The sequence below is a fragment of the Oncorhynchus mykiss genome, chromosome 16, assembly GCF_013265735.2.
Source record: "Oncorhynchus mykiss isolate Arlee chromosome 16, USDA_OmykA_1.1, whole genome shotgun sequence".
In the NCBI taxonomy this organism is placed as follows: Eukaryota; Metazoa; Chordata; class Actinopteri; order Salmoniformes; family Salmonidae; genus Oncorhynchus; species Oncorhynchus mykiss.
This window is the reverse complement of record NC_048580.1, coordinates 48,075,284-48,096,751: the sequence shown is the minus strand read 5'-3', so window position 1 is coordinate 48,096,751 and position 21,468 is coordinate 48,075,284. Positions and strand designations below refer to the sequence as shown.

General features: G+C 42.0%; 2 protein-coding genes across 2 annotated transcripts; both read left to right on the top strand.

Annotated features, from left to right (window-relative positions):
• Positions 1–2,811: 2,811 nt before the first annotated feature.
• Positions 2,812–7,325, top strand: LOC110492156 (uncharacterized protein At5g50100, chloroplastic). Its single transcript, XM_021566213.2, has 4 exons — positions 2,812–3,158; positions 3,556–3,716; positions 3,848–4,036; positions 6,729–7,325. The coding sequence occupies exons 2-4, from the start codon at positions 3,591–3,593 to the stop codon at positions 6,918–6,920; spliced, it is 507 nt and encodes a 168-aa protein (XP_021421888.2). The 5' UTR covers positions 2,812–3,158; positions 3,556–3,590; the 3' UTR covers positions 6,921–7,325.
• Positions 7,326–9,162: 1,837 nt separating this feature from the next.
• LOC118939551 (calcium-independent phospholipase A2-gamma-like) lies at positions 9,163–20,248 on the top strand. The gene is made up of 9 exons (XM_036947103.1): positions 9,163–9,779; positions 13,145–14,829; positions 15,048–15,197; positions 18,340–18,497; positions 18,623–18,717; positions 18,835–19,006; positions 19,136–19,193; positions 19,290–19,484; positions 19,771–20,248. Exons 2-9 carry the CDS (start codon positions 13,246–13,248, stop codon positions 20,227–20,229), a joined length of 2,871 nt encoding a protein of 956 aa, XP_036802998.1. The 5' UTR covers positions 9,163–9,779; positions 13,145–13,245; the 3' UTR covers positions 20,230–20,248.
• The last annotated feature ends 1,220 nt before the right edge of the window (positions 20,249–21,468 follow it).

Here is a 21,468-nt window from a genome sequence, read left to right as displayed (position 1 = left end):
CGGTGATTGACAGAGTCGAAAGCCTTGGCAAGGTCTATGAAGACGGCTGCACAGTACTGTCTTTTATCGATGGCGGTTATGATATCGTTTAGTACCTTGAGCGTGGCTGAGGTACACCCGTGACCGGCTCGGAAACCAGATTGCACAGCGGAGAAGGTACGGTGGGATTCAAGATGGTCAGTGACCTGTTTGTTGACTTGGCTTTCGAAGACCTTAGATAGGCAGGGCAGGATGGATATAGGTCTGTAACAGTTTGGGTCCAGGGTGTCGCCCCCTTTGAAGAGGGGGATGACTGCGGCAGCTTTCCAATCCTTGGGGATCTCAGACGATATGAAAGAGAGGTTGAACAGGCTGGTAATAGGGGTTGCGACAATGGCGGCGGATAGTTTCAGGAATAGAGGGTCCAGATTGTCCAGCCCAGCTGATTTGTACGGGTCCAGGTTTTGCAGCTCTTTCAGGACATCTGCTATCTGGATTTGGGTAAAGGAGAACCTGGAGAGGCTTGGGCGAGTAGCTGCGGGGGGGGGGGAGCTGTTGTCCGAGGTTGGAGTAGCCAGGCGGAAGGCATGGCCAGCCGTTGAGAAATGCTTGTTGAAGTTTTCGATAATCATGGATTTATCGGTGGTGACCATGTTACCTAGTCTCAGTGCAGTGGGCAGCTGGGAGGAGGTGCTCTTGTTCTCCATGGACTTCACAGTGTCCCAGAACTTTTTGGAGTTGGAGCTACAGGATGCAAACTTCTGCCTGAAGAAGTTGGCTTTAGCTTTCCTGACTGACTGTGTGTATTGGTTCCTGACTTCCCTGAACAGTTGCATATCGCGGGGACTATTCGATGTTAGCGCAGTCCGCCACAGGATGTTTTTGTGCTGGTCGAGGGCAGTCAGGTCTGGAGTGAACCAGGGGCTATATCTGTTCTTAGTTCTGCATTTTTTGAACGGAGCATGCTTATCTAAAATGGTGAGGAAGTTACTTTTAAAGAAAGACCAGGCATCCTTCATTCTGAAGTGTAAGATCATATTTTATCATTTAGATAGCCATGTTGGCAATAGTATACACTTTCAAATGATACCCACCTGTCCCAGATTGTGATTTATAATGGAATGTTTTTGGATTACTTAATTAAGTGATAATGCCAGAGAAGCCGGTGTTTCGAGGATATACAATATATCCTGCACACACCGGCTACGGGTGAATTATCACTTTTATACAACAAGTTACCAACATATTCAAATAATGATTGAAATATTTTCATTAATGTTATGTTGATGAATTTATTCATACTAATTCATCCTTCCACAAGTCTAGGGTTGCTACCCAAGCTGTCTGGTTGTTTGTTCTATCAGTTCGGTTGCCAGAGAGGCGACCCAGTTGCTAAGTCTTTTTGTTCTGTATCTATGGACGCGACCCAGTCCTTTGTTCTAAATGTTCCATTGCCATACTGGCCTGGCAACGTTCTTATCCCTTGCTTGCTAGAATAACCACGCCAGAATAACAGCAAAGTAGCTGCATTTGCATTTGTTTAAGCTGTTTTCTAGTTACATTTATTTAGATGCATCCATAACAATGAGCTAATGAGCTAATGCGCGACTTCGCCTGGCATAGAAAATGTGCTCACTCGTCAAGACACTGTTGTTCAGAGGAACTAGCCAACAACACAGCTAACACAATCACTTCAAATTGAAGCTGGAAAGACTGCAAACTAGTTGCACTTTGTTTCGTTATTTCTTTGTATATATCCCTTTCGACTGGCTGAGAAACGCTGCCTGCCTGTCTGTCTCGTCCCGACACGTTCATTACTATGGGACAGCTGGAGATCAAATTTGAATATTGAAACAATGTTACAAATGTCGGCGAGACAGACATCAAGGTTTATACAAATCTCCGCTGTTGAAAACGAAATGTTGGTCTAAAAGAAATGTGAGATAATGTCTAGATGCTTTTTATAGTGGAGATCAAGTTTATAAATTGCCTGGCTGGGCTAATGAGACAGTGGATTGCGAAGTCAGATGGAACAGTGTAAATAGGCATTTTAATGTCATAGATTTAGCCAGTGGTACTTGTGGAATAGACACTGACTTGAATGCGGTTTTAACCAGTCCGCATTCAGGATTAGACCCACCAGTTAGCCTGTGTTCCAAACAAAAAACTACAAGTGTGCTTGCTTCAGTTCCTCAACCTTAAAGCTAGGTGAACTATAAAAAAACACCTGATTGTTGAAGCCTTTTTCCTTGTCAGAAAAGTGAATGGAAATTACTTAGGAACTGTGCACAGTTTTGAGATGTGTGTGGCCACTTGGAGACAACAGACCTCTCACTCAAACCCTTGTTATCGTTTTTCTTATTTTGCACCTATCCCAAAATGTCAATGAATATTCTTATTATGTTACTGATTGTACAACCTAGACTTGGTTATTGACAAATGCTGTGAAAGTTGCCATAAATGTAAAATGCACATTTAATCAATAGTGTAATGTTTGATTTCAGTCTTGTGTCAAGTGAACTGTCACACATTTGGTTAGATAATTTCCCCATAATGTAAAAAATGTTCCCTTTCAATATCCCATTTCGACTGTAGCTACCAGCAGATTGGCTCGATGGCGAAAAAAGCAGGTTTGTTGAATAACACAACTAGCCGGCAGACGTTTCAGGGGGTGTATCACCAGAGAGTATAGTTACTCTTTGGTATCATCTGTGTACATTGCTCGGGTATCAGACATTCCGTTAGCTGAGGTGAGGCCAATGACTATAGCAGACAATAATTGTTGGCGTTCACTCAAGTCACGTCATTGGCCAACATCGGGACTACAGGTCCCAAAACGGACTTCAAATCCCAGAATGACCTGCGACCACGTTTGTTATCAAACATGCTAAAATGTTGTTGTTAGCTAGTCGTTAGCCAGCAGCTGTCCAAATAAACTTCCATCGTTGTTATTTTATCTTAATTAGCTAGGAAACAATTACATGAGCCTACTCTTACCTACCATGAAAAACGTTAGCTTCCCTACAGCAATGCTGAAACTAAGTACCATTAGCTAAACTATCAACAATGCTACCATTTTGAACTAGCTACAATGCAGTTGTGTAACGTTTGGATTTTAGTGTCTGCCAGTGTCATTGAGAATCACAGCTTGCCTGAATTGGACCATCCTCTGCTGTTTGGTAAGACCTGATCGCATACTTTGTATAGTTAAGGTTTATTGTCTATTGACTTTGCTAGAATGACTAGCTAATCTGGTAGCCAGTCTAATTAATTATCTACAGTTTGTTGTTACGTGACATACTGTAGCTAGCTACGGTATCTATCTAGCAAAAGCAAATAACGTTAGCTAGCTAAACCACTTTTTTTCACTTAGCCACTTCACCTAGTAATCCAGTAATTCCAAATATTTGTTTTTGTACATTTAGGGATAGGTTTTGGTCAATGTATTTGTTCTACAAACTCACTATGTTTGGAAACAAAGTTGAAAAGTATGGTTTTAATTTAATTAAGCACAAGCAATAATCACAGCTATCATTAATACTTTATATTTCCTGATTTTATATTCCTGGGGTCCAGACTGTTGCTTCAGTTAGTGCGGTGGCTGCCACAGAATGCTGTCTACTGTGAGGACATTGTTGGCTAGAATAACCAGTAGTGTGAGTTCAAGGTCTGTGATTGGTTTGACACGACCTCTCTGCAGCCATCGGACCTATTCAACGGACCCTGCTGCTGTCAGGGTAAGATAACTCATGTTGCATATCCTGGGCTCCAAAACAAGATTAATGTCAACAATATATTCAATGCATATGCTACAATAAGACAGCCAACAAGACATAAACTGTTTTTTCTCCGTTCCACTCAATCACAGGTGCTATATGATGGAGAATGCCCCATATGTGTTAAAGAGATCCAATTCCTGCAGTTTCTGCAGAGAAACCGACCAGGGAAAGTAGACTTTGTGGACATCTCCCTGCAATGCTTCAATGAAGAGAAGTATGGGGGAATCAGCTATGAGATGGCCATGGACGAGATGCACGTGATTGATGAGAATAACAAGGTAAACAAGCTTGAGTTGGAACGACAAGAACGGCTATGTTGTCGGTCTTTTGTTTGCTGAACAAAAATCTAAATGAAAGATACCCCAACAACAAAAAAGTTGGGGCGTTGATCAGAAAACCAGGCAGTATCTGGTGTGACCACCATTTGTCTCATGCAGCACAACACATCTCCTTCACATAGAGTTGATCAGGCTGTTGATTGTGGCCTGTGGAATGTTGTTCCACTCCTCTTCAATAGCTGTGCAAAGTTGCTGGATGTTGGCGGGAACTGGAACACACTGTCAAACACGTCGATCCAGAGCATCTCAAACATGCTCAATAGGAGACATGTCTGGTGAGTATGCAGGCCATGGAAGAACTGGGACATTTTCAGCTTCCAGGAATTGTGTACAGATCCTTGTGACACGGGGTCGTGCATTATCATGCTGAAACATGAGGTGATTACAGTGGATGAATGGCACAACAATGGGCCTCAGGATCTTGTCACGGAAGCTCACTGAATTCAAATTGCCATCGATAAAATGCGATTGTGCTCGTTGTACTTAGCTTATACCTGCTCATATCAGAACCCCACCATCACCATGGGGCACTCTGCTGGGGCACACTGCTGGGCCAATTGTGTGTCGCCCTATGGGACTCCCAATCACGGCCGGAAGTGATACAGACTGGATCATTGCTCACTGCTTTTAAAACGTTTTTTGATTCTAGTGGTTGTATTAATTTTTTATTTTATCTCATCCCACAACTGTCCCAGACTATGCTTGGAATATTTATTTCTTGCACAGAATGAAATAGGCCAACTTTTGTATTATGGGGGATACTATGGGGGATATTCATCCCAAGGGCACAACGGACACTGGCCGCAAAGGCATGGATTATTTTAGGGTGCGTTACGGTCACACTAAGGGGATGCATCCGAGAAATTAAAGTGCTTGTTTAATTGTGAATGAGAGACTAATTAAGTGTGTGCAACCTGTGCAAAAAAAAACTAAGCAGAGCTCATGCTTTTCATGCAGCTTTTTTCAAATCATCATTAGTCGTATCATGCAGCCTTAGAATGTATTAAATATCAAAACATATAGCCCAACATTTGTATCACAACTAAAGTTGCATAAGTAACTCTAAATTAAGCATATAGGAGGACCTGTTTCTTTGTTAACCGCTCAACACAGAATAGCCGCATGTGTTCAATTTCTATGAGGCTCTCTTGTTCAGATATCGGGAAGTGGACTGGAGGCAGGGCATGAAAAGGGATAACGAATCCAGTTGTTTGTGTTATCCGTTTCGGGAAAGTACCTGTGTAATTGCACACCCAACTCACTTAGGTGTTTCGCTATATCACATTTGACATTGTCAGTAAACTTGAGTTAATTTGCGCACAAAAAATCGTACTATGATGGAAAGACCTGTGTATTGTCTTTGTTAAAGCAGACAGAAAAGCTCCAACTTCTTAATCATAGCCTCAATTTTGTCCCGCACTTTGAATATATTTGCGGAGAGTCCCTGTAATCCTAGATTCAGATCATTCAGGCGAGAAAAAACATCACCAAGATAGGCCAGTCTCTCGTCATCATGCGGTCAGACAAGTGAAAATTATGGTCAGTAAAGAGAACTTTAAGCTCTTCTCTCAATTAAAAAAAATGTGTCAATACTTTGCCCCTTAATAACTTATGTAAGTGTAAAAGCTTTACATGGTCGCTGCCCATATCATTGCATAATGCAGAAAATACACGAGAGTTCAGGGGCCTTGCTTTAACAAAGTTAACCATTTTCCCTGTAGCGTCCAAAACGTCTTTCAAGCTGTCAGGCATTCCTTGGCAGCAAGAGCCTCTCGGTGGATGATGCAGTGGACCCAAGTGGCGTCGGGAGTAACTGCTTGCACGCGCATTACCACTCCACTATGTCTTCCTGCCATGGCTTTTGCTCCATCAGTACAGATACCAACATGAGCAGCAGCTATGTTTGGCTTGTGGAGTTTGTGGAGTAATTATTTGACTAGGCTACTTGTATTTGACATTGTGTTGTTATTTCGCTGAACACTAGATGGTTTCATTTTATTTTTGGCATTGAAACGAAGCTACTCAGGCGAAGGGGGGAAAACTCACCCAAATGTATAGCCCCGTTGGAAAATATAAATGGACTGTTTGAAAATGTAAAAAAAATGTAAATATATATTTTATGTGAATCACATTTTAATTTTGCGTACCCTTGACGGTTTTGAAATACCTGTGGTAGAGAAATTAACATTAAATTCTGTGGCAACAGCTCTGGTGGACAATCCTGCAGTCAGCATGCCAATTGCACGCTCCCTCAACTTGAGACATCTGTGATGTTGTGTGACAAACCTGCACATTAGTGGCCTTTTATTGTCCCCAGCACAAGGAGCACTTGTGTAATGATCATGCTGTTTAATCAGCTTCTTGATATGCCACACCTGTTAGGTGGATGGATTATCTTGGCAAAGGAGAAATGCTTATTAACAGGGGTGTAAACAAATTTGTGCACAAAACTTTAGAGCAACAAGCTTTTTGTGCATATGGAGAATGTCTGGGATCTTTTATTTCTGCTCATGAAACATGGGACCAACTCTTTATATGTTGCGTTCATAGTTTTGTTCAGTTTAGTTAGTAACACCCACAGTATGTATCTCTTCTTTCAATAACTCTGCCACTTCCTCTCACCTCCCTCCAGGTTCACCGTGGAGTTCCAGCCTTTACAGTCATGTACAGTGCAGTTGGTTTAGGCTGGCTGGGCCGCTTCATGTCATGGCCTCTCGTTAGACCAGTCATGGACAAAGCCTATGCAATCTTTGCTAAAAACCGCCTGAAATGGACCGGACGGGAAGACTGTACTACAGGACGCTGTGTGAAGAAAGAACCTTGACCAGGGAGGTTAAAAACTACAATTTTAAAAACAAACCCGTAAACAGAGGCGACAGCACCTCATTATAGGTGTGGCACCTCTTTACAGTCAATATAAACTATATTTCCTCTTTATATCAGGTGCACTTGGGCACTGAGTTCCACCACTGACTGAAACTTAGTAATAGAGCTTGCACTCCTTTTGCTGGAACACATGCAGGAAATGTACACTATATAAATGCCCTTCTAGCCTCATCTCTTTATGCCATGCAGACATTCTTTCCATTTGAAATCTGCAGGCGTAACTACTTAAAGCTACCACTAGATGGCATCCTTATCTGAGACGAGGCTATTGAATAGGTCCCAGTACATTTAAATGTGTTGTTTGCAAGTCACCCATGAATAAATCATTTGCTATGATCATCAACCATTTTCAAGTTGGCATGTTTTTTCATTAGGTTGTTTGACACAAAGGATGAATAATACAGTTACAGAGATGGTATAATATTGTATGTTAGTAGTTTTAATATTTCTTAGTCATTCACTATTCACTGTCATTCACTAGCTACCTAATGGTCATTCAAAAGTAAATATTGTTGAAAATCCTCCCAAAATGATGATGAGGATCGTCCTGAGAAAATAACTCAAGATAACTTTGATGCCTCAACTATATCTTTCTGATTTTCAGAGTGCTCAAGGAGTCTGTACATCATGTGCCTGACAAAGGTTGAGATACTTAGTGATGTTCTATGTTGTTTACTAAACATGGACCCAGTATGTGACAAGGTTATTTTAGGTTGGTTGTAGGGTACATTGTGATATATATGAGTTGGGCTCTTGCCTATGCACCTGTTGACCTATATTGCTTTACAGATCAGGCTAATGTGAATTTACAGTGCATTCGGAAAGTATTCAGACCCCTTGACCTTTTCCTTATTTTGTTACGTTATAGCCTTATTCTAAAATTGATTAAATTGTTTTTTTCCTCATCAATCTACACACAATATCCCCAAATGACAAAGCAAAAACAGGTTTATAGAAGTAAAAAAAAGAATAACTGAAATATCACATTTACACAAGTATTCAGACCCTTTATTCAGTACTTTGTTGAAGCACCTTTGGCCGCTATTACAGCCTCAAGTCTTATTGGGCGTAACGCTACAAGCTTGGCACACCTGTATTTGGGGAGTTTGTCCCATTCCTCTCTGCAGATCCTCTCAAGCTCTGTCAGGTTGGATGGGGAGCGTCGCTGCACAGCTATTTTCAGGTCTCTCCAGAGATGTTCGATCGGGTTCAAGTCCGGGCTCCAGCTGGGCCACTCAAGAACATTCAGAGACTTGTCCCAAAGCCACTCCTGGTCTCACAGTCCCTGCCGCTGAAGAACATCCCCACAGCATGATGCTGCCACCACCATGCTTCACTGTAGGGATTGTATTAGCCAGGTGATGAGTGGTGCCTGGTTTTCTGCCAGATGTGATGCTTGACATTCAGGCCAAAGAGTTCAATCTTGGTTTCATCAGACCAGATAATTTTATTTATCATGGCCTGAGAGTCCTTTAGGTGCCTTTTGGCAAACTCCTATTGGGCTGTCGTGTACCTTTTACTGAGGAGTGGCTTTTGTCTGACCACTCTACCATAAAGGCCTGATTGGTGAAGTGCTGCAGAGATGGTTGTTCTTCTGGAAGGTTCTCCCATCTCCACAGAGGAACTCTGGAGCTCTTTCAGAGTGACCATTGGGTTCTTTGTCACCTCCCTGACAAATGCCCTTCTCCACCGATTGCTCAGTTTGGCCGGGCGGCCAGGTCGAGGAAGAGTCCTGGTGGTTCCAAACTTCTTCCATTTAAGACTGATGGAGGCCACTGTGTTCTTGGGGACCTTCAATGCTGCAGAAATGTTTTGATAGTATTCCCCTGATCTGTGCCTAGACACAATCCTGTCTTGGGGCTCTAAGGACAATTCCTTCGACCTCATGGCTTGGTTTTTGCTCTGACATGCACTGTCAACTTTGGAACCTCATATAGTCAGGTGTGTGGGCCTTTCCTAATCATTTCCAATCAATTAAATTTGCCACAGGTGGATTCAAATCAAGTTGTAGAAATATCTCAAGGATGATCAAGATGCACCTGAGCTCAGTTTTGAGTCTCATAGCAAAGGGTCCGAATACTTATGTAAATAAGGTATTTCTGTTTATTTATTTTTCATAAATTTGCAAAAGTGTTTTCACTTTGTCATTATGGAGTATTGTGTGTAGATTGAGACATAAAACAAAATCTAATTTAGAATAAGGCTGTAACGTAGCAAAAAGTGAAGGGGTCTGAACTTTCTGAATGCACTGTACATAGCAAATATTTGGAATGTAAATTTTAACAATGCTAGTGAAATAGGAACTATGCACTGTACATTTTTCAGTTCTGAGAAGCTCTGCATACTGTCTATATTACGTTAGTTCTGAGAAGCATAACAAAACATCACTTAACACCCACATCTGTCTGAAATATGTACTGGCTAGAATGGAAGTTGTGACTTTCTCAACTCACTCTGAAATCCCTATTGCCCCTTCTCTTTATTTAGATATCTACTCCATGTACTTCACAGCCTGAAGTGAGTCTGTGGTAACAGCAGATGACCTTAAGCAGAGGGATCTGCGGTCTTAAAGAGGATTGGTCAGTCAGAGGGCTGCTATGCCCAACCCTCCGCTCAGACCAGCCAATAGTATACAGACCCTACAGGAAGGTAGGATGAGATTAAGTATCAAAACAGAAACAGTGTCTGTTCCTTTGAAGGGTTGCCCTGCAGGACATCTAATAAGAAACTGTTTCAGGATAGAGATCAAAACATTAAAGGAAGAAAGCGGAGGATAACAGGAGAAGAGTTGCCCCAGGTAAATGTTTAATCTATTCCTGCCTCATATTTATCAGAACCTACTGTATGTTGTCTCAAGGTTATGGTGAACATTGTCTAACCATGCAGTACCTGACTGGACAAATCTGTGCATTTGACCTTCCTTGGTGCAAGTTGACAGTATTTCTTGATGTTCAATATACTATAAATAGCAAGTTGCTATTTTCAATTAAATTGTGCTCCCTTTTTATGCACCGCAACGACGTTGCATTTAGGAGGGACACGTCCACGTGTAGAGACACAGGCATATCTTGTTTTTTGGGGCGCAATGAGGTAAAAACTATCCTCTCTGCTTCTCAGATTTCTGTCACATTAAAGGGATACCTCCGCTAAGTTCTTTCCTGGGTCCTAATAGTTGACTTAGTAGAAAGTGTTTTATTAATACATATCCCAGTATTCAGATTGACATTGGTGTCATGTTACAGTTACGAGGGAAGAGTGGGACAGCATGTCTATTTTGTCAGAGGTGTTTATAAAATATGACCAGGACCACACACACACACACACAATGTATCAAAACAACCCCCCTCCCCACTAGTTGTTATTGTGGCAGGTAAAGATATACCTCCTTGCCAGCTGTCGTATTGTAGTGATGTGGTAGGGACATTGATATGCCATACTGATGAGGGCACATGGTTGCAGGACAGGATGTTTTTTGACCTCATGTTGTCATTTAAGGGAAGACAATGTTGACCTAATTATTTGAATGGCAGATGTCATCCAAATGTTGTGTTCTTTAGCTTGTTTACAAATAAAGGCTCCACGTCAACACAGACATTTGACATTGTTTCCAGGTCAGATTGAGATGGATTTTGATCTGTTTAGAATAGTCAGCCAGCTACTCTTGATTGTTTATGGGAAACAGACCTGCTGGGCAGAAAATAGTTATATTTTGGTAGTCAAATATAGTTTATATACAGTAGTTTCAACTAAAAGGCAACTATTTTCTTTTGATATTCAAATACAGGTTGCAGAAAAACAAATTATATTTGAAGGTATTTGAATATATGGAAGTTATTTGAAAACATCACATATTTATTTGAAGGCTGACAAATATTTGATGAAGAACCAAAAACTACAACAGTTGAATTAGTGTAAAAAATATGATCATAAGAACATGGTTTGAAGGGCTCTTAGAGTTTAATCTTAATATAGAGTATAGTCTAGAATTAAATACATGAGGTACATATATTTTCACAATGAGTGAGACATAAGTTAATACAGTAACACTTGACACCAGCCATACTTGGTGTAATAGCATTCAAGTGATGTTCCAAAATATTTTTTCTCAAGGAATTGTTTTAATCTATGTACTACTACTACTACTACCACTACTACTACTACTATACTGTATCAGATAAAGACAGACATCCCTTTTATTAAAGGTAGATCATTCAAGTGATGTTGACAATGTAAAAAAAAAAGTGTAGTAACTGAAACGTTCCTGTTCCATAGGACTTTGAAAATGTCTTTATAATTGCATAATAATGGAGTTATTACATACATGGAATAAGGAACCGTCAAAGTCTCAGCTCATTGCTAGGCAATTCAAATGCTATGTCCAAAATATTATGTAACAACATGCTAATAAACTCTTGCTCCAAAAATAATGAGTTTTATTACAGGCACAATAACTTTGAACGTTGTCTTGCTGAGAATGCTAACTGTAACAATATGGCTATTAAGTGTCGAAAGGAAACTCAATATCCCAAAACTGCTTTCTTGAATCAAATACAAGGTAGGTTGAGAATCATGTTAGTTTGTATGCTGAGTAAACTATCCCTTTAAAAATGGTGTTTGAAACAAGAACAGTTATCTGTTCAAAATATATTCGGGAGAATGGACATGTACAAAATGTTCAGATAGAAATGTATGGTGTAGATCAAATTAGGTTTTTTTTCAGAAATGTTGGCGAGTTAGCTTTTATTGCTTTTATTGTTTAAATAACTTTGAAAGAGATGGAATGGATTTGTTCAATGACAGACATTAATTTGTTTGAAATCTATCACTTGATAGTTGCAAAACGCCATCTGCCTCACTCTCAGAGAAATAAGTAGTACTGCTAGGAGGTTTTACACAGTCAAATGTGACAAATAACTATTTTTTAAAATAAAGAACTGTACAAATGATACATTTGTGACATCAATATTTTTTAAATACAAAAATGAATCACTGCAGTATTGTGAGATCTGTATGTAAAATATATACATTGACATTTTAGTAATTTAGCAGATGCTCTTATCAAGAGCAAGTTAGTCAGTGCATTAATCTTAAAATAGTTAGGTGAGATAATCACATATCAAAGTCAAATTAACATGATACGAACATTCCATTTCAGCCAAACAGTGGATATATAACGTTTTGCAACAAAACTAATTTTAATACATCTAAAATCAATAAATTAAGAATCTGAGAACAGTAATATTTTACACACACAAAACAATACTGAAATATAGATTTGTGTAACAAAACTCTTCAAATATATCTATCAGATTGGAATAGTATAGAATATTGTGTCCTCTATTCATTATATTTCTATCTTCAACATGCAGTTCCACATTCAGCCCTGCCATTAGTTGAAGGCAAACAATCCAACAGTTTCAGAAAAGCAATCACTTCCTGAGATCTGTATTCAAATAGTTTACAGAAGTAGCTACTCTCTGAGATCTGTATTCAAATAGTTTACAGAAGTAGCTACTCTCTGAGATCTGTATTCAAATAGTTTACAGAAGTAGCTACTCTCTGAGATCTGTATTCAAATAGTTTACAGAAGTAGCTACTCTCTGAGATCTGTATTCAAATAGTTTACAGAAGTAGCTACTCTCTGAGATCTGTATTCAAATAGTTTACAGAAGTAGCTACTCTCTGAGATCTGTATTCAAATAGTTTACAGAAGTAGCTACTCTCTGAGATCTGTATTCAAATAGTTTACAGAAGTAGCTACTCTCTGAGATCTGTATTCAAATAGTTTACAGAAGTAGCTACTCTCTGAGATCTGTATTCAAATAGTTTACAGAAGTAGCTACTCTCTGAGATCTGTATTCAAATAGTTTACAGAAGTAGCTACTCTCTGAGATCTGTATTCAAATAGTTTACAGAAGTAGCTACTCTCTGAGATCTGTATTCAAATCATTTTAAAAGAAGTTGCTTTCTGAGATCTGTATTCAAATAGTTTACAGAAGTAGTACTTTTTGGGGATCTGTTATTCAAATAGTTGTAGTTACCTCAAAAGTAATTATTTGTTCCCCTGGGAAAATAGTTTCTTTCCAGAAAGCATAGTTAAAACTAGAGCTATCCCAGTTTTGGTGGAAGCACCTGCTTACCTCTCCCTCTTGTATTTTACAGGGACCAAATGATTCTGATTTCTAAGCCTAAGCCAATACAGGCCCAGCTCCTAGCCCACTGTTGGTTGTCTTTGTCCCCAACCAACTACATCCAAGCTAAAGATGGGTCGGTTCCTCAACATAAACCTGTGTGTGAGTCACCTGGGAGGGAGGACGTTAAGACTGTTCTGCAAGCTCAGGTACCTCATAACCATCCTTAGAACCTTCCCTCACCTGGCCAAGACACCCCTAGCCTTGGACTTCCGTAGCTGCTCCTTGCCTTCCTCTCCCCTGCCTCCCAGCTTTGCCAGGAAAGGAGCCCCCAAGAGCTTGAGGTTCAACAACATGAGCTTGACCGCTGAGTACCTCCTTGGGGGTGGTACCAGAGGGGTGAGATACTCCCAGGCGGCCCGTGTCTACTCAACCTCTAGTAGGGATGTGTTGAAGGCTGAGGCCCCCATCGGGGTCCTTCATGAGGACAGCCTTCAGGAGGACAGCCAGACACCCTTTCAGTTGAGCATGCTTTGTCTGGGTGATTCTTTTAATCGCCTCTCCAGACACATCAATATTTACTTCAAGAGAAAGGATGTGACCCAGCTGTCCTCTGTTGCTGGGAATGTGGGGTTTGTCGTCACAACTCAGGAGAGTCTGGGCAGCAGGCCACAGAGGCGTAGTCAAAGTAACAGGGCAGCCAGGGAGGACAGTGAGACAACAACACAGCAGCCTTTGGAAAATGAAAACGATCTTGAGACGTCAGACAGCAAGACAGAGACAAGCTCCGCCCCCCAGCGATATGGTGGACTGCAGTTATTTCACATCAGTTCCATTGCCTCCAGGTTTGGGGAAAGTTACAGTTATGTTGCTCATCACATAAACTCATCACATGAACACCTAAAGTCAGTGTTCACCAAAGGTTCGGCACAGGACGTCCTAGGTTCGACTCTGGAAGAGACTCTGGAGGATCTGGCTTCAAGCAGAGTGTCGACCAGGAGGATGAGGAGGAGGAAACCACTAAAAATCAGTTACATTGAAAGTGTAAAGGAAACTGAAACGGCTCATTTAAAGACTAGTGCAGCTGTAGCTCAGACCACAGCCATTCAGAAACCAGCCATTGAACGTGCAGATATCTCCAACAGCTGGGAGGGAGAGGCAGAGGGCTACCTACACTTTGCCCAGCACGTCAACAGATACTTTGGAGCCAAAACCGTTACAGACGAAACTGAACTACCACCACCTCAAACAGAACATCTGGTTGCGGACCACATGCCAAACAGCAGGACGTATCAACAGCAGTGTTCTAAATCTTCTACCTCCAGACATGAACAATCAGCCACAGGGCTAAAGCAGGAAGATCCACCCATCCGTCCCAAATCCCTTTTCCACATCAGTAACATCACAACCAGTTTCGGTGAGAACTATGCATACATGGCTAATTACGTCAACAGCTATTTCAAAGGCAGCTATGATGCCGTGGAGGAGGAGGAGTTAGAAAGAGGTCCCATCGAGGAACGCAGGGGAGAATGGGAGATGGAGTATGGATCCGTTAGGGTCCCGAAACCACAGCCTGCTGTATCCTTCATGGAGTGCCTTCTCAATCCCAGTAGTGCCATCTCCAGCCTCCTGGGGGGGTATCTGGGGGGCTCCTGGGCTCAGAGCAACCAGGCCCATCCTGCCTCTATGCTCAGTGAGGCCACACTTAGAAGAATGGTGAGTCACCTTCAACACAACCAGGAAATGCAAATGATCTGTGTGCTTGCTTCTGCTTTTAGATGAATTTACATCAACCAGGTTAACATGAACATGTTTTTTTCTATTGTAGAACCAGATACTGAAATATTGATATTACCACATTTTACCTGATTGAATTTAAAACTAACAGCGAGCATATCCTCCTTTAGCTCTCAATGTGATCATTCCTTCCTCAGGTGATGGGCAGGAGACAGGCAGAGGAGATGACCCGTGCTTTGGTGTCCAGTCTACAACAGGCCTTCTCTCCTGAGGCCATCACCGAAGTTGTCGATGAGCTCAACACACACCTTATCCGACACCCAGGATGCAAAGCAGTGGTCTGGCAGGTTTGTACCTCATTGAATGTCTTTACAAGAGTAGGTACTTTAAGAGTTTGTATAGGGTTGTGACGGTAATTGATAACCATGTAACTTACAGTTATGGATGAAGACGGCCATGAAAATAAAATAACCAGTAAAACCATTTAAATAAGTCTACATTCATTTTCGATTTATTTGTATTAAAGTGTTCTATATGAAAATAAAGTTATCTAATAGCGGGAGTGTTTAGTAATGATTAAAAGCAATAGTTTTGCTAACTTTGTCTACATCTCCTCCTCTTTCCAACTGTCGTTTGATGCTCTTTTATACAATTCACGTTTTCATTGCCTGCTAGTAAATAAATGAATTGGTCTTCTTTTAAAACAGGTTGGATGTGTGGAGAGGCTGATCATTAGGCTGTGGAGAGGCTGATCATTAGGCTGTGGAGAGGCTGATCATTAGGCTGTGGAGAGGCTGATCATTAGGCTGTGGAGAGGCTTATCATTAGGCTGTGGAGAGGCTGATCATTAGGCTGTGGAGAGGCTGATCATTAGGCTGTGGAGAGGCTGATCATTAGGCTGTGGAGAGACTGATCATTAGGCTGTGGAGAGGCTGATCATTAGGCTGTGGAGAGGCTGATCATTAGGCTGTGGAGAGGCTGATCATTAGGCTGTGGAGAGGCTGATCATTAGGCTGTGGAGAGGCTGATCATTAGGCTGTGGAGAGGCTGATCATTAGGCTGTGGAGAGTCTGATCATTAGGCTGTGGAGAGTCTGATCATTAGGCTGTGGAGAGTCTGATCATTAGGCTGTGGAGAGGCTGATCATTAGGCTGTGGAGAGGCTGATCATTAGGCTGTGGAGAGGCTGATCATTAGGCTGTGGAGAGGCTGATCATTAGGCTATGGAGAGGCTGATCATTAGGCTGTGGAGAGGCTGATCATTAGGCTGTGGAGAGGCTGATCATTAGGCTGTGGAGAGGCTGATCATTAGGCTGTGGAGAGGCTGATCATTAGGCTGTGGAGAGGCTGATCATTAGGCTGTGGAGAGGCTGATCATTAGGCTGTGGAGAGACTGATCATTAGGCTGTGGAGAGGCTGATCATTAGGCTGTGGAGAGGCTGATCGTTAGGCTGTGGAGAGGCTGATCATTAGGCTGTGGAGAGGCTTATCATTAGGCTGTGGAGAGGCTGATCATTAGGCTGTGGAGAGGCTGATCATTAGGCTGTGGAGAGGCTGATCATTAGGCTGTGGAGAGGCTGATCATTAGGCTGTGGAGAGGCTGATCATTAGGCTGTGGAGAGACTGATCATTAGGCTGTGGAGAGGCTGATCATTAGGCTGTGGAGAGGCTGATCATTAGGCTGTGGAGAGGCTGATCATTAGGCTGTGGAGAGGCTGATCATTAGGCTGTGGAGAGACTGATCATTAGGCTGTGGAGAGACTGATCATTAGGCTGTGGAGAGGCTGATCATTAGGCTGTGGAGAGGCTGATCATTAGGCTGTGGAGAGGCTGATCATTAGGCTGTGGAGAGGCTGATCATTAGGCTGTGGAGAGGCTGATCATTAGGCTGTGGAGAGGCTGATCATTAGGCTGTGGAGAGGCTGATCATTAGGCTGTGGAGAGGCTGATCATTAGGCTGTGGAGAGGCTGATCATTAGGCTGTGGAGAGGCTGATCATTAGGCTGTGGAGAGGCTGATCATTAGGCTGTGGACAGGCTGATCATTAGGCTATGGAGAGGCTGATCATTAGGCTGTGGACAGGCTGATCATTAGGCTGTGGAGAGGCTGATCATTAGGCTATGGACAGACTGATCTTTAGGCTATGGACAGGCTGATCATTAGGCTATGGACAGGCTGATCATTAGGCTGTGGACAGGCTGATCATTAGGCTATGGACAGGCTGATCATTAGGCTGTGGAGAGGCTGATCATTAGGCTATGGACAGACTGATCATTAGGCTATGGACAGACTGATCTTTAGGCTGACAGGCTGATCATTAGGCTATGGACAGGCTGATCATTAGGCTATGGACAGGCTGATCTTTAGGCTATGGACAGGCTGATCATTAGGCTATGGACAGGCTGATCATTAGGCTGTGGAGAGGCTGATCCTTAGGCTATGGACAGACTGATCTTAAGGCATTAGGGCCGGCTATGAAGAGGTTGCCTGCATTTTCTTCTATTTTCTAATGGTTGTCAATTTCATCTTCATATCCTGTATCACAGCTGCCTCTATCTCCCCTTTAAAACTTTCCTCGCCAATTTATATTATAGACTACATTGATTAAGCATCATCCTATAATGTAGACATTTTTTTTAAAATCCTACAGAACAGATATTTAATACTTTTTTAAATACGTTTTTGGGAAAGGACAATTGTTATTTGCTTATGTGTCTGAGTGAGATGCTGTCCGTTGATTGATGGATTATTTTAGGTCGGTGGGTTGGTGTGCGTGTATGAGTTCACAAATTCTTTATGTCCATTCAGAAATGTTCCTAAAATAGGCCTTCATCTCTTTAATCAGGAAAAAAACCTGTCTTGTTGCAGTGGTGACATTTGTGCGAAGAGTAACAGCAGGTGGCAGTTTTGCGTTTCCTTTCTTATTAAATGTTGTGCAACTGAATGAAACGTAGCCAAGCTCCTTTCATGATTCATGGAACCGTATCGGATGCATAGCCTAAACCTTAATATTTTCAATAGCATATTATTTTTCCAGTAGTATATGATTTTTCGATCATTACTGTGTCCTCTCTAGCCACTTTGAACTGCATTTTGCCACAGAGAATGACCGCAGCAGCATTGGTGACGTTATACGAATTGTTCGGAGAAGTGGATGGAAAAACGCATCAGACTTGGTGTGAATGGCTTAGTGCTTCAAAATCGGAATCTGGATTTTTTTTCTCAGAATTCCTCTCCAATCTGACATTGTATACGAGACTAATATCTAGACCTAATAATAACTTGAATACTAATAATGAAATGCTACTGATAATAACATAGTGTAATGGTAATAGTGAAGTTGCAGAAACAAGCCATGTGCCCCCCCCCCTCACAACCCAGTGAACCATAATTCAAGAAGATTATAGATGATGATGCCTAATGTTGTGATTTTTATCAGTCATGTACTACTTCAATCATCTCTAATCAAATAGTATGCCTTTCATTCCAGGAGAAAGCTGCTGTTCAGCTCTTAAGACAGCGGCGTAGCCATAGAGAAGACCAGGAACTTCAGTGTGTCATTAGGGAAACCTTGGCTCTGATTGGCTATGTGGATCCAGTCAAAGGTCGTGGAATCCGAGTGCTCTCAATCGATGGTGGTGGCACAAGGTACTGATCCTTCTCCCCATGGTTAACCTACTGAAGTATTACAATGAACTGTAACTGTTATAAAGGCGTACAAGCACATTTTTCTCTTGAATCACTTTTCTGTTTTCTCCCCTGTCTCTTTTCAGAGGGGTGGTGCCACTGCAGGTCCTCAAGCAGCTGGAAGCGGAAACAGGCAAGCAGGTTCACCAGCTGTTTGACTACATCTGTGGAGTGAGCACAGGTAAGACAAACCCTGACTCACCTACACATCGAGGACTCAACACTTGAGCTTGAATCATTTAACCATTGTCATGCAACTCATTTGTCCTTTCCTTTCATTTGTCCTTTTGTGTGGCAGGGGCAGTGTTGGCCTTCATGCTTGGCCTGGCCCGTTTCTCTCTAGAGGAGTGTGCAGATATGTACCGTCGTTTTGGCTCGGATGTGTTCTGTCAGAACCCCTTGGTGGGCACAGTGAAGATGGGCTGGAGTCACTCCTACTACAGCACCGAGACCTGGGAGATGATACTGAGGTATGCCAGTTTTTACTGTTCAGTCAACCGTGCTTGAATCATAATGAAGAATTCCTGAATTCTTAAAATGTCAAACCATGGTTCTGCTCACATCTGTGTACTGTTTGTATTTCATTGGACCTTCTACAGAGAGAAGATGGGCGACCAAGTTCTGATTAAAACAGCCAGGGATGAGTTGAGCCCCAAGGTAATGTCACTACTCACTCCGCCCTTTTTTGTGTTACCTATTCTTACATTTATATGGTGAAAATTGACCATGGTGTTTTTCTAAATGGTTGTTCAGGTGTCAGCGGTGAGCGCCGTGGTGAACTGGGGGACCAGTCCCAAGGCCTTTATCTTCAGGAACTACAACCACAGCCCAGGCCGTCTCAGCCGCTACGCAGGGGGGTCTGGGTACCAGATGTGGCAGGCGGTGAGAGCGTCGTCCGCTGCCCCGGGATACTTCCAGGAATTCCCCTTACACAGTGACATCCATCAGGTTAGACTTTATTGGCTTCTTCTCTCTGTTTCTGATAGCCTATGCTGACTGAGGCTGTGGTTCTATAGAGGTGAAATCAGCTATAAAAGCATTGCACAGATTAAGCTAATGCCCGTACACTTTCTGTTGTTTGAGAGGGGTGTGGAATTCAGGACCCTTGATAGGAAAGATATGTGCAAAACTGTAATGTTTTTTCATTCAGAGTGAGATGCCCCATGTACAATGAAATTCATTGCATACCATGCGTACCAACAAATCCTGACTCAAAATGCATGTCCCTTTGTAGGATGGTGGCCTCATTTTAAACAACCCTTGTGCCCTCGCCGTCCACGAGAGCCGTCTCCTGTGGCCCAACCAGCCTTACCAGTGTGTCCTGTCGCTCGGCACCGGTCGCTATGACAATGCTAAGCGGAGCCCGGGCACCTCCACCAGCCTGCGTGCCAAGATCAACCACCTGATCTGCAGTGCCACCGACACAGAGGGGGTCCACACCCTCCTGGACGACTTGTTGGCCCCAAACGTCTACTTCAGGTTCAACCCCATGCTGAGTGCCGAGGTATCCCTGGATGAGAGCAGCGTCAGGGCCATGGAGCAGCTGCAGGCTGACACCCAGGTCTACCTGGACAGGAACAAGCCCAAGATGGCCAGGCTGTGTAAGGTGCTGGGGCAGGAGCGCACTGCGCTGAGCCACACCAAGGACTGGGTCAGTGAGAGAGCCTGGGAGATGCAGCAGAGCTGGGTTTGAGGGTCCTAGGTCACAGGTCACAGGTTAGGTTTTATTACTCAGTGCCTGTAGTTTTACCCTGTTTTTATTTTTAAAACGTTTTAGCAAACTCTTCCTTCCTCCCAAATGCTCACATACACCTTTCTGTTTAAATGACTGTGTAAGTACGTGTTTCTATATATGAACACCGAAATGAGGAAATACATAATTGGAGCTCTGTTACTCCATGCAAAGGGCTCTGTCTGTCATGCATTTATGTATGCAAAATCAAAACTGCATAGTAATTTATATATATATATTCAGTACTGTATATGTATTGGTATGAATGAGGATGCGCTCCTTTATGGAATATTGTTAAGTGTATTTGCACTTCCAGACCTGGGTTCTAATACTATTTAGGGTATTTCAATTACTTTGTGGAAGTAAGTATTTCATTTTTTGTAAAAACAAATTTAAGACAAGTAGTTGAATATTGGAAAGTATTTGAAAATACTCAAATACACTCCCATTCATTTAACTGAGGTATTTGAAAAGACTTTCAAGCAGAAGGCTATTTATATGGAATAATTTGACAAATAATTCCAATAGAAGTAGTTGATTCCGGCCACGTTATTTGAAAATACTCAAATACACAGAAAATAAGTATTTAAATCACTTGTATTTGAACCCAGGTCTAGCACTGACCGTATATTGAAGATGTTTGCACTGAGGGAATTTGTGTAGCTGCTAGTGATATGTGTTATCTCATATTAGTATAACATTTTTGTTAATGTTAAACCTATTTATATATTTTTAAAAACACATTATTATTGAAAAATGATATGCTGTGTTTTGTAAGATGCCTCAGCCTCTTAAAAGCTCTGAAGTGTACAGCAAACTTGTCCCTCACATAATTGTGAAATATCTCATGATGTGCTCAGCTGAGGCCTTTACATTCAAGTAGTAACATATCTATCTTCTCAGACCCAGTAATTCCCCACCCAGATTTGGATTGGTGATGTAACAATTGAGCAATTAAAAAGCAGCTTGTACTGCTGGAGTTTGAGGGGTTAATGGCAGCCTGTCTGCGTCTAGAGGCTGTACCCACCCTGGTCAGTCACTATAAAGGACACACTTTGTTTGGGACAGAAATGCCTTGTTAGAAAGAGAATGAGTGTGCATGTGCCAGCCAGAGAGAAGACACAAGTTCAGTAAACCCCAGCCTTTCACTCAACAAAAGCACAGATAACAAAATAAATGAAATTACTTTAGACATCAAAT